At 52.1% G+C, this 13630-nt stretch overlaps 1 protein-coding gene across 1 annotated transcript in view; it reads right to left on the reverse strand.

Annotated features, from left to right (window-relative positions):
• Positions 1-13630, reverse strand: part of LOC140410623 (dihydropyrimidinase-related protein 5-like) — a 116145-nt gene that overhangs the window by 70263 nt on the left and 32252 nt on the right. Inside the window, exon 2 of the mRNA XM_072498939.1 lies at positions 11859-12017. Within this exon, the coding sequence (XP_072355040.1) occupies positions 11859-12017 (159 nt within the window). The remainder of the gene's footprint in view (positions 1-11858; positions 12018-13630) is intronic.

The following is a 13630-nucleotide window of genomic DNA, read 5'->3' on the forward strand; positions in this document are numbered from 1 at the left end:
CAGAGGAGGAGAACGCGCGGCCGAGGGACAGAGGAGGAGAACGCGCGGCCGAGGGACAGAGGAGGAGAACGCGCGGCCGAGGGACAGAGGAGGAGAACGCGCGGCCGAGGGACAGAGGAGGAGAACGCGCGGCCGAGGGACAGAGGAGGAGAACGCGCGGCCGAGGGACAGAGGAGGAGAACGCGCGGCCGAGGGACAGAGGAGGAGAACGCGCGGCCGAGGGACAGAGGAGGAGAACGCGCGGCCGAGGGACAGAGGAGGAGAACGCGCGGCCGAGGGACAGAGGAGGAGAACGCGCGGCCGATTGACAGAGGAGGAGAACGCGCGGCCGAGGGACAGAGGAAGAGAACGCGCGGCCGAGGGACAGAGGAGGAGAACGCGCGGCCGAGGGACAGAGGAGGAGAACGCGCGGCCGAGGGACAGAGGAGGAGAACGCGCGGCCGACGGACAGAGGAGGAGAACGCGCGGCCGACGGACAGAGGAGGAGAACGCGCGGCCGAGGGACAGAGGAGGAGAACGCGCGGCCGAGGGACAGAGGAGGAGAACGCGCGGCCGAGGGACAGAGGAGGAGAACGCGCGGCCGAGGGACAGAGGAGGAGAACGCGCGGCCGAGGGACAGAGGAGGAGAACGCGCGGCCGAGGGACAGAGGAGGAGAACGCGCGGCCGAGGGACAGAGGAGGAGAACGCGCGGCCGAGGGACAGAGGAGGAGAACGCGCGGCCGATTGACAGAGGAGGAGAACGCGCGGCCGAGGGACAGAGGAAGAGAACGCGCGGCCGAGGGACAGAGGAGGAGAACGCGCGGCCGAGGGACAGAGGAGGAGAACGCGCGGCCGAGGGACAGAGGAGGAGAACGCGCGGCCGACGGACAGAGGAGGAGAACGCGCGGCCGACGGACAGAGGAGGAGAACGCGCGGCCGACGGACAGAGGAGGAGAACGCGCGGCCGAGGGACAGAGGAGGAGAACGCGCGGCCGAGGGACAGAGGAGGAGAACGCGCGGCCGAGGGACAGAGGAGGAGAACGCGCGGCCGAGGGACAGAGGAGGAGAACGCGCGGCCGAGGGACAGAGGAGGAGAACGCGCGGCCGAGGGACAGAGGAGGAGAACGCGCGGCCGAGGGACAGAGGAGGAGAACGCGCGGCCGAGGGACAGAGGAGGAGAACGCGCGGCCGAGGGACAGAGGAGGAGAACGCGCGGCCGAGGGACAGAGGAGGAGAACGCGCGGCCGAGGGACAGAGGAGGAGAACGCGCGGCCGAGGGACAGAGGAGGAGAACGCGCGGCCGATTGACAGAGGAGGAGAACGCGCGGCCGGGGGACAGAGGAAGAGAACGCGCGGCCGAGGGACAGAGGAGGAGAACGCGCGGCCGAGGGACAGAGGAGGAGAACGCGCGGCCGAGGGACAGAGGAGGAGAACGCGCGGCCGAGGGACAGAGGAGGAGAACGCGCGGCCGAGGGACAGAGGAGGAGAACGCGCGGCCGAGGGACAGAGGAGGAGAACGCGCGGCCGACGGACAGAGGAGGAGAACGCGCGGCCGACGGACAGAGGAGGAGAACGCGCGGCCGAGGGACAGAGGAGGAGAACGCGCGGCCGACAGACAGAGGAGGAGAACGCGCGGCCGACAGACAGAGGAAGAGAACGCGCGGCCGAGGGACAGAGGAGGAGAACGCGCGGCCGAGGGACAGAGGAGGAGAACGCGCGGCCGAGGGACAGAGGAGGAGAACGCGCGGCCGAGGGACAGAGGAGGAGAACGCGCGGCCGAGGGACAGAGGAGGAGAACGCGCGGCCGAGGGACAGAGGAGGAGAACGCGCGGCCGAGGGACAGAGGAGGAGAACGCGCGGCCGAGGGACAGAGGAGGAGAACGCGCGGCCGAGGGACAGAGGAGGAGAACGCGCGGCCGAGGGACAGAGGAGGAGAACGCGCGGCCGAGGGACAGAGGAGGAGAACGCGCGGCCGAGGGACAGAGGAGGAGAACGCGCGGCCGAGGGACAGAGGAGGAGAACGCGCGGCCGATTGACAGAGGAGGAGAACGCGCGGCCGAGGGACAGAGGAAGAGAACGCGCGGCCGAGGGACAGAGGAGGAGAACGCGCGGCCGAGGGACAGAGGAGGAGAACGCGCGGCCGAGGGACAGAGGAGGAGAACGCGCGGCCGACGGACAGAGGAGGAGAACGCGCGGCCGACGGACAGAGGAGGAGAACGCGCGGCCGACGGACAGAGGAGGAGAACGCGCGGCCGAGGGACAGAGGAGGAGAACGCGCGGCCGAGGGACAGAGGAGGAGAACGCGCGGCCGAGGGACAGAGGAGGAGAACGCGCGGCCGAGGGACAGAGGAGGAGAACGCGCGGCCGAGGGACAGAGGAGGAGAACGCGCGGCCGAGGGACAGAGGAGGAGAACGCGCGGCCGAGGGACAGAGGAGGAGAACGCGCGGCCGATTGACAGAGGAGGAGAACGCGCGGCCGAGGGACAGAGGAAGAGAACGCGCGGCCGAGGGACAGAGGAGGAGAACGCGCGGCCGAGGGACAGAGGAGGAGAACGCGCGGCCGAGGGACAGAGGAGGAGAACGCGCGGCCGACGGACAGAGGAGGAGAACGCGCGGCCGACGGACAGAGGAGGAGAACGCGCGGCCGACGGACAGAGGAGGAGAACGCGCGGCCGAGGGACAGAGGAGGAGAACGCGCGGCCGAGGGACAGAGGAGGAGAACGCGCGGCCGAGGGACAGAGGAGGAGAACGCGCGGCCGAGGGACAGAGGAGGAGAACGCGCGGCCGAGGGACAGAGGAGGAGAACGCGCGGCCGAGGGACAGAGGAGGAGAACGCGCGGCCGAGGGACAGAGGAGGAGAACGCGCGGCCGAGGGACAGAGGAGGAGAACGCGCGGCCGAGGGACAGAGGAGGAGAACGCGCGGCCGAGGGACAGAGGAGGAGAACGCGCGGCCGAGGGACAGAGGAGGAGAACGCGCGGCCGAGGGACAGAGGAGGAGAACGCGCGGCCGATTGACAGAGGAGGAGAACGCGCGGCCGAGGGACAGAGGAAGAGAACGCGCGGCCGAGGGACAGAGGAGGAGAACGCGCGGCCGAGGGACAGAGGAGGAGAACGCGCGGCCGAGGGACAGAGGAGGAGAACGCGCGGCCGAGGGACAGAGGAGGAGAACGCGCGGCCGAGGGACAGAGGAGGAGAACGCGCGGCCGAGGGACAGAGGAGGAGAACGCGCGGCCGACGGACAGAGGAGGAGAACGCGCGGCCGACGGACAGAGGAGGAGAACGCGCGGCCGAGGGACAGAGGAGGAGAACGCGCGGCCGACAGACAGAGGAGGAGAACGCGCGGCCGACAGACAGAGGAAGAGAACGCGCGGCCGAGGGACAGAGGAGGAGAACGCGCGGCCGAGGGACAGAGGAGGAGAACGCGCGGCCGAGGGACAGAGGAGGAGAACGCGCGGCCGAGGGACAGAGGAGGAGAACGCGCGGCCGAGGGACAGAGAAGGAGAACGCGCGGCCGAGGGACAGAGGAGGAGAACGCGCGGCCGACAGACAGAGGAGGAGAACGCGCGGCCGACGGACAGAGGAGGAGAACGCGCGGCCGACGGACAGAGGAGAACGCGCGGCCGAGGGACAGAGGAGAGCGCGCGGCCGAGGGACAGAGGAGGACAGCGTGCAGCCGAGGGACAGAGGAGGAGTGCGCGTGTGGGATAGAGATAGATGAGAACCGTGCGTGGGTGAGGGTGAGAGAGGAGCGTGAGTGAGCAAGGGCGAGAGACAACATTGCACGGGCGAGACAGAGAGAGGAGTAGGACAGCGTGCAGGCGAGGGTGCAAAAGGGGAGAGCATACGGGTGAAAGGTGAGGAGAGTGCGATGGCGTGAGGAGAGTGTGGGGGAGAGCAGGAGAGTTCGTGGACAAGGGTGTCTAATCAAGATTTGGTACAGATTTAACACAACGTCCCTTCTTCACAATTCTGTCCCTCGAGAAATACAATTTAGTGTTTGATTTGATGTTTTCAAAAATGGCAATGCAAACTTGTGGTGCTACCATTAATGATTACTGAACTTGTACTCTGAAAACCCTTTTCCCCCCTCAATCAGACAATTGTTGATTGTTGCAAAAAAAAAAAACACACATTTGGATCACAATGTCCTTTAGGGAAGGAAAGCTGCCGTCCTTATCTGGTCTGACCTACATGAGACTCCAGATTCACAGCAACGTAGTTGATCCCAAATGCCTCAGAAATGCCCTAGCATGCCACTTAGTTCAGGGCAAATAGAGATGGACAATAAATGCAGGCCCAGCCAGCGACGTCCACATCCCATGAACAAATTGAAAAAATAAACCGTAAACCGCACCAACCAATCAATTACCTGCTTACCTAATGTAAAAAAATATATAGGGCGAAATTCTCCCGAAACGGCGCGATGTCCGCCGACTGGCGCCCAAAACGGCGCCAATCAGACGGGCATCACGCCGCCGCAAAGGTGCGGAATGCTCCGCATCTTTGGGGGCCGAGCCCCAACATTGAGGGGCTAGGCCGACGCCGGAGGAATTTCCGCCCCGCCAGCTGGCGGAAACGGCCTTTGTTGTCCCGCCAGCTGGCGCGGAAATGACATCTCCGGGCGGCGCATGCGTGGGAGCGTCAGCTGACAGTTTCCCACGCATGCGCAGTGGAGGGAGTCTCTTCCGCCTCCGCCATGGTGGAGACCGTGGCGGAGGCGGAAGGGAAAGAGTGCCCCCACGGCACAGGCCCGCCCGCGGATCGGTGGGCCCCGATCGCGGGCCAGGCCACCGTGGGGGCACCTCCCGGGGCCAGATCGCCCCGCGCCCCCCCCCCCCCCCCCCCCCCCAGGACCCCGGAGCACGCCCGCGCCGCCTTGTCCCGCCGTTCAAAAGCTGGTTTAATCCACGCCGGCGGGACAGGCAATTTATCGGCGGGACTTCGGCCCATCCGGGCCGGAGAATCGAGCGGGGGGGCCCGCCAACCGGCGCGGCCCGATTCCCGCCCCCACCGAATATCCGGTACCGGAGACTTGGACAACCGGCAGGGCCGGGATTCACGGCAGCCCCCGGCGATTCTCCAACCCGGCAGGGGGTCGGAGAATGACGCCCATAGTTTCATTTCACATTTTTTGGCCTACTTACCTAATTAATGCCTCTAGATTAGTTCAGTCCTATTTATCACCCAATCCCTCTCTCGGACTACTCTTTGGGTGGGATTTTCTGTGCAGCTCGCAGGGTGTTTGCGACGGCGGAGGCGGCCCACCAGCTGGATCTTCTGGTCCGCCATAGTCAACGGGATTTCCTGTTGAATCATAGAATCTATAGTGCAGGAGGCCATTCGTACCCCTCGTGTCATGAAACCCGAGGCGAGGGTAGGACCGGAGGATCCCGACGGCATGAACAGCTGGTAAATTCCAGCCATAGTTTTGCAAAAGAGCACCCCTTACTTCACTGCACTGAATTTCCTCACTTACCAAATTACCAAAGTTAACTAAGTATTCTGTTGAGGAGCACTTTGTGCTACTTACTGCAGTGTAGGCAAGAGGTGCAGGGCTTAAAAAAGCAGTGTGCTAAATTAGATGGAGGTCAGTGGTTGGTTGGGTGCTTTGAATCTATGAATAGTGGAGAATAGGAGACAAAGAAATAAAGCATTTGTATAGTTACACGAAATCAAGTGATGTGGTGAGATGGATGCGTATGGTTTTCAAGATGGTTATGAAGTTCAGCTGCAGTTTAATACAGGACCCAGATTTGGAATCAGTCTGGGTCAGTTGGAGATAGCAAATGGGAGAGAAATGAAATTTGTGGCAAGCCAGAAGAAATTAGACCACTGCTTTGAAAATGTGTGCTGTGACATCAACTACTGCCAGCCTGTCCCACCAAGACTCACGGCACACTTTTGGTCATGAAGCAGAACAATGCAGATTTAGTCCCAGAGCTCCCTAGAGACAATGTAAGTCCCACAATAAAAAGGTCAGAATGTTTTTAGAATTACAGGTTATGAAGAGGCATGTTTTGTTTTTAAATTTGTTTATGTCTGCTTTATTGCCTTATTCTGCATGTTGGTGGTATTTATCGTCATTCAAAGATGTCAGAAAGAGGGTGGGATTTGATGGAGGCTTCTCTATTAATTTCAGGAGACTATGGAGCAGCTTTATGTTAAGAGGGGGAACAAGATAGGAGAACAGCTGTTTATGATTCTAGAAAAAGCCACCTGAATTTCTTCAGCAGTTGTCAAGGGGCTTATGGTCAATTCTTCTTTTTGGTCTCCTACTATATTGTTTATATAGATCAGCATCCTTAATCTGGACTAGAACAATAATAAATTGGGCAGCACGGTAGCACAGTGGTTGCACTGTAGCTTCACAGCTCCAGGGTCGATTCCCGGTTTAGGTCACTGTCTGTGTGGAGTCTGCACGTTCTCCCTGTGTCTGCGTGGGTTTCCTCTGGGAGCTCCGGTTTCCTCCCACAGTCCAAAGACTTGCAGGTTAGGTGGATTGGCCATGCTAAATTGCCCTTAGTGTCCAAAGGGGTTGGGTGGGGTTGCTGAGCTACGGGTATGGGGCGGAGGTGGTTGGCTTGGGTGGGGTGCTCTTTCCAAGGGTGGTGCAGACTCGATGGGCCAAATGGCCTCCTTCTGCACTGTAAATTCTATGTCTAAAGCCAAGCCCGTGCCTGCTAGTTAAATCATTCGACTTCACTCTTCGCTATTTCAAACATCATTTATGGAGTGTATACTATTTATCATTGTTCCACTATGCAGCATTTTAATTTCATTTGTATTGAACTTCACATGCCATACATCAGCCTACATATAAATTACCTACCACAAACAACCTTAACAGTTCCACCGACATCAACACCCACCGGTGGAGGGTGTGAACAACGGGAAGCCCCGTTGACAGTGACGGGCTAGAAGATCCCGCAGCTGGCCAACAGTGGGCCGCCTCTGTGGTGTGTGGGGTTTTTACAATTCATTTTTACGGGATGTGGGCTTTGCTGGCTCGACCGGCATTTTTTTCCCATCCCTAATTGCCCTTGAGAAGGTGGTGGTGAGCTGTCTTCTTGAACCGCTGCAGTCCTCGTTGTGTAGGTACAGCCACAGTGCTATTAGAGAGGGAGTTCCAGGATTTTGACCCAGCAGGTGAAGGAACGGTGATATATTTCCAAGTGAGAAGGTGAGTGGCTTGGAGGGGAGCTTCCAAGTTGTGGTGTTCCCAGTTATCTTGTGCCATTGTCCTTCTACGTGGTAGTGGTCGTGGATTTGGAAGTTGTTGCTTAAGGAACCTTGGCAAGTTCCTGCAGTGCATCTTGTAGATGTACACACTGCTACTACTGTGCGTCGGTCGTGGAGGGACTGAATGTTTGTGGAAGGGGTGCCAATCAAGCGGGCTGCTTTGTCCTGGATGGTGTCATGCTTTGAGTGTTGTTGGAGCTGCACTCATCCAGGCAAGTGGGGAGTATTCTGTCACACTCCTGACTTGTGTGTCTTGGAGGTGGTGGACAAGCTTTGGGGAGTCAGGAGTTTCTGACCTGCTTTTGTAGCCACAGTATTTATATGGCTAGTCCACTGCTGTTTCTGGTCAATGGTGACCCCCAGGTTGTTGATAGTGGGGGATTCAGTGATGGTAATGCCATTGAATGTCAAGGAGCAATGGTTTGATTGTCTCTTATTAGAGATGGTCCTTGCTTGGCACTTCTGTAGCTCGAACATTACTTGCCATTTGCAGTTCAAGCTTGGATATTGGCCAGGTCTTGTTGCATTTCCACATAGATTGCTTCAGTGTCTGAGAAGTGACAAATGGTATTGAACATTGTGCAATCATCAGCGAAGATCCCCACATCAGCAAAGATCCCCACATCTGTTGGAAGGAAGGTCATTGATGAAACAGCTGAAAATGATTGGGCCTAGAACACAACCCCGAGATGTCTCGGGACTGAGATGACTGCCCTCCAACAACCACAGCCATCTTCCTTTGTGCTCGGTATGACTCCAAACAGTGGAGAGTTTCTTCCGATTCGTATTGACTTCAGTTTTGCTAGAACTCCTTGATGCCATACTCAATTAACTGCAGCCTTGACGTCAAGGATAGTCACTCTCAACTCACCTTTGGAGTTCAGCTCTTTTGTCAACGTTTGGCCCAATTTGAGGTCAGGAGCTGAGTGACCCTGGTGGAACCCAAACTGAGCATCAGTGAGCAGGTTATTGCGAAGTGTTACTTGATAGCACTGTTGATGACCCCTTCCATCACTTTACTGATGATTGGAAGTAGACCGACAGGGCAGTAATTTGCTGGGTTGGATTTGTCCTTCTTTTTGTGTACAGGACATGCCTGAGCAATTTTCCACATTGTCGGGTAGGTACTTTACTGAAACAGCTTGGTTCAGGGCACAGCAAATTTTGGAGCACTAATCATCAGTACTATTGCCAGAATATTGTTAGGGTCTGTAGCCTTTGTAGTATCCAGTATGTTCAGCGTTTCTTGATATCACGTGGGGTGAACCGAATTGGCTGAAGACTGGCATCTGTGATGCTGAGGACCTCTGGAGGAGACCGAGATGGATCATCCACTTGGAATGTCTGGCTGAAGATTATTGCAAATGCTTCAACCTGGTCTTTTTGCACTGATGTGCTGGACTCCTCCTTCATTGAGGATGGGGATATTTGTGGAGCCTCTTCCTCCAGTGACTTGTTTAATTGTCCACCACCATTCACGACTGGATGTGACAGGGCTGCAGAACTTAGACCTAATCCAGTGATTATGGAATCACTTAGCTCTGTCTATGACTTGCTGCTTATGTTGTTTGGCATGCAAGCAGTCCTGTGTTGTAGCTTCACCAGGTTGAAACCTCATTTTTCGGTATGCTTGGTGCTCTCCTGGCATGCCCTCCTGCACTCTTCACTGAACCAGGATCGATCCCCTGGTTTGGTGGTAATGGTAGAGTGGGGAATATGCTGGGCCATGAGGTCTCAAATTGTGGATGAGCACAATTCTGCTACTGTTGTTGGCCCACAGCGCCTCACAGATGGCTAGTCTTAAGTTTGTAGATCTACTCTGAATCTATCCCATTTAGCATGATGGTAGTGCCACACAACACGATGGGCAGTATCCTTAATGTGAACACAGGACTTTGTCTCCACAAGAACTGTGCAGTGGTCACTTCTACCGATACTGTCATGGGTGCATCTGCAGCTGGCAGGTTGGTGAGGATGAGGTCTAGTATTTTTTTTCCCTCTTGTTGATTCCTTCATCACCTGTCGCAGACCCAGTATCGCAGTTATGTCCTTCAGAGCTCAGTCAGCAGTGATGCTATCGAGCTACTGTTCTTGATGGACATTGAAGTCCCCCACGCAGAGTACACTCTGTGCCCTTGCTACCCTCAGTGCTTCCTCCAAGTGATGTTCAACATGGCGGAGTATTGATTCATCAGCTGAGGGTGGACAATAAGCAGGACGTTTCCTTGTCCATTTCTGACCTGAAGCCACGAGGACTCCCGGGGCAACTCCCTTCTGACTGTATACCACTGTGCCGCCGGTGGGACAGAACATACCCAGGAGTGGTGGTAGTAGTGTCTGGGACATTATCTGTAAGGTACAATTCCGTGAGTATGACTATGTCAGGCTGTTGCACAACTAGCCTGTGAGACACCTCTCTCAATTTTGGCACATGCCCCAAGATGTTAGTAAGGAAGACTTTGCCGGGTCAACCAGGCTGGGTTTGCTGTTGTCGTTTCCAGTGCCTTGGTCAATGTCTGTTTCATTTCTTGACTTTGTAGCGGTTTTGATACAACTGAGGGGCTTGCTAGGCCATTTCAGATGGCATTTAAGAGTGAACCATACTGCTGTGGATCTGGAGTGACATGTAGGCCAGACAGGTGAGGACAGCAGATTGCCTTCCCTAAAGGACGTTTCCTACGATAATTGACAATGGTCATCAGCATGACCATGACCATTCATGGTCATCATTAGACATTTTAACACCAGATAATTATTGATTCAATTTCTAACACCTGCCGTAGCGGAATTCGAACCCGGGGCCCTATACTAGGCGGCACAGTAGCAGTGGTTAGCACAGTTGCTTCACAGCCCCAGGTTCGATTCCCAGCTTGGGTCACTATGTGTGGAGTCTGCATGTTCTCCCCGTGTCTGGGTGGGTTTCCTCCGGGTATCCGGTTTCCTCCCACAGTCCAAAGATGTGCAGGTTAGGGGGATTGGCCATGCTAAATTGCCCTTAGTGTCTAAAAAGGTTAGGTGGTGTTACTGGGTTATGGGGATAGGGTGGTGTAGGCGTAGGTAGGGTGGTCTTTCCGAGGGCTGGTGCAGACTCGATGGGCCGAATGGCCTCTTTCTGCACTGTAAATTCAATGATTCTATCACCCCGGTCTCTGGATCACCAATCTAGTGATGATACCACTACGCTACTGCCTCCGTGTGTGTGTGTGTGTGTGTGTGTGTGTGTGTGTGTGTGTGTTGCAGTACTATGACTGATTTTTCAGATTTCATTTTCCCTGCCATCATTTTGGCAGTCAGAAAATTCAGCCAGCTTTGGGTGGCACTCCGAACCCAAGTTGTTGAATTTAATTTGAGACAAAGATTCCCAAAACAGATCCATGGGACACTTTTTCTTCACCTCCGTGACCAGTAACCAAACTTGCTATTCTTCAGCCAATTGCTTCTCTACTTTTAGATGTTTTCCTTAAATCTTGCAACAATTTTTCCTTCTAAACTTTGCTAAAGGTTTTTTGAAAGTCTAGGTACACTGCACTACAAAGCTTTTGCCTTGGGATAAGGCTTTGTGAAAATAGAGACGCAGATTGGCAAGGCAGGATATTTCTTTCAATGCCATTTTTATTGTTGTTATAAGAGGCACAAGATACAGGGCCTCTTTTCACTTGAATAGAAATGATTATGAGGAAATTTCACAACTAGCAAATGGTGTATTAGAGTCAATATCAAAATACTATTTTCTTTGGTTGGGATATCATCAATTAAGATTTTTAGTAAGAAAATCAGATGGGTTTAAATAATTCAAGGAATGTTCTGTTATAGAAAGTAGTTCAAGAAAAGACTATTTCATCTTTTGAAAGAAATTGGAAATATTTTCTTGAACAGAAGATATGCAAAATTAAGGACAAAACAAAAGGCAGTGAGATTGCTGTAACAAAGGTCTAGCACAGACATAATGGGTAGAATGATTTCATTGTGTTGTAAAGTTCTATGGTCATTGAGATTGTTTAGGTAATCTGGAGGTTTACGTCGGATTGGTTGTTTTATTCGATAATAAAGAAAAACTAGGTCCATCATCGCTTGAATCTGTTTTGTGATTTTTAAAAAAATGGATGACATCTTTTCTTTCTATCGAGCAGGACCTCGAGTGCCTGACTAATTATTGGTATCTGTCAGCACCTCCCATTTTTTGTTTCTTGTATTCAGCCATAAGCCAGTCTTGACTGGGTTTCAAAGTTAACTTAAGGGTGTGTGAATTCAGTCCTCAGCTTAAGAAGTAAGAAATGTGAATATACATACAGAAGTATGAAACACTGAACCCAAAATAAATATATGAAGTAAAAACTGTTACCAAACCAGGATGTTAGCTGTCTCTTGTTACTTCTACAGTCAAGAAACAGAACTTAATTACATCGACAGATTAAAATTCTAAACTCAGCATTTGCTTTTAATTGATTCAACTTCTGTATTAATTTTGTCACATACTCTTCTCTCTTCATTGAATAAAGTCCACCTTCTTATTCTGATCTGGTGCTCTGTTGCGCATTTCTGGAATTAGCTTTCCAAATTGAGAAACAGACAAATAAACAATAGGCAAAAACATTTTTTCCAAAATCAAACAATATAGACTGTAAAATGCACGCCTACCTGTGGACCCCACCAAGTTACACCAACATGAAGGCAGTAGTCACAGCAGACCTTGGGATCTGCTAGATTCCTACACTTTGTATAAGCCTCCAGAAGCGAAATCTCTTTATCAGGCAACGCATAACCAATTATCATCGTTGTTCCTCCAACCAGAGCGGCCTAGAGAGAAGGAAAAGCTTTTAATTTAATAATACAGGGCATATTTAGGGCAATAAAACCAATATACTTCATGCATTTAAAGCAGGCAGACATTTTAACATTTAAAATAACATGCATAATCTAAAGAGGAAATCCAAATATTTAATAATTATAAATTTCTAATAGTTATTAATAGAGGTTCCTGGACACAGTTTTCCACTGGTCCTGGTTTATCATTTTTAACAGAAGCCTTGAAAACTATATTTGGTTAATCACCTGCCTGTTGAATTACGACATGGCAGAGATGTAGGCACTTACGAGCAACATTACTAACAAGCACACTTCCTTCTAACCTGCAAAAGCACTGTACAACACTACCTTTGATTTCTGGCTGTGTGCCAATTTTGTACCCATGCTGCCACTGTCTCTTTAACGATATGAGCCAAGTAGAATGTGATTTGACAAGCAACACCCACACACAAACACATACATCCAGAGAATATGAATTTAGATCCTATCATCTTATTTCAGAAACTGAATTTGGAAATCAAAAGCTGAAATCAGTGACATAACCATGAAGCTACCAGATTGTCATACAGTCCCAATTGGTTCCTTTTATGGAAGGAATACAACTGTCTTTACCTGGTTTGGCTTACATATAATTATAGTTTCGCACCACTGTGGTGGACTCTCCTAATCAAAGGGTAGACTCTCTGAAAGCCACTCAATTTGGACTAGAGATGGACAATAAATGCCAGCATTGTCAACATGCCAGGAGTAAAACAGAAAATATTTAACACAGTACATAATGCGTATCTGTCTAGGTTTACAGATTGGTTTGTTTGTACATGCAAATCCTTTAAAAAAGAGACCATGAATTAAGGCACATTTTATGAATGATTCAGGTTTATATCTTTCTAAGCTCTCTCAAATTTCCTTTGATAGCGGCAGTATTATCATCTTTGTCCGTAGAAGTCGTCATTTTGCAGAAAAATCAATAACACTATCACATTAATAAATGTGATGATGTAGAGATGCCGGCGTTGGACTGGGGTGAGCACAGTAAGAAGTCTTACAACCAGGTTAATGTCCCACAGGTTTGTTTCGATATCACGAGCTTTCGGAGCGCTGCTCCTTCCTCAGGATTCACCTGAGGAAGGAGCAGTGCTCTGAAAGCTAGTGATATCGAAACAAACCTGTTGGACTTTAACCTGGTGTTGTAAGACTTCTTACTGTACATTAATAAATAGCAGCAATTGGGAATATAATTTGAAATGTCAAAATTTGTAATTTTGGGTAAGATCTAAATTATTTTACCTTTCTCTTTCAAATGTATTTTCACTGACAAACTATTTCACATAAATTATGCTGATTGCTTGTTTTTTAAAAAAAATAGGTTTTGTAACACTTAACACAAATATGCAGTTTGACAAATTTAATGGGTTGTGTACCACCTCGGATAACTGGAGCATATTGTTCTTTGCATGTTACATGTTCTCCTTCCTACTTCCCCGGTGTCCAGAAAGTTAATTTGATATCTATGAAGAGGCAGCAGGGCATTTGAAATTGAAATGGAGGAGCTATTTCCCATCCCGACATCTGATACATCGCTACTTTTAGAAATACGATTTTAC

The sequence above is a fragment of the Scyliorhinus torazame genome, chromosome 4 (assembly GCF_047496885.1).
Source record: "Scyliorhinus torazame isolate Kashiwa2021f chromosome 4, sScyTor2.1, whole genome shotgun sequence".
Classification (NCBI taxonomy): domain Eukaryota; kingdom Metazoa; phylum Chordata; class Chondrichthyes; order Carcharhiniformes; family Scyliorhinidae; genus Scyliorhinus; species Scyliorhinus torazame.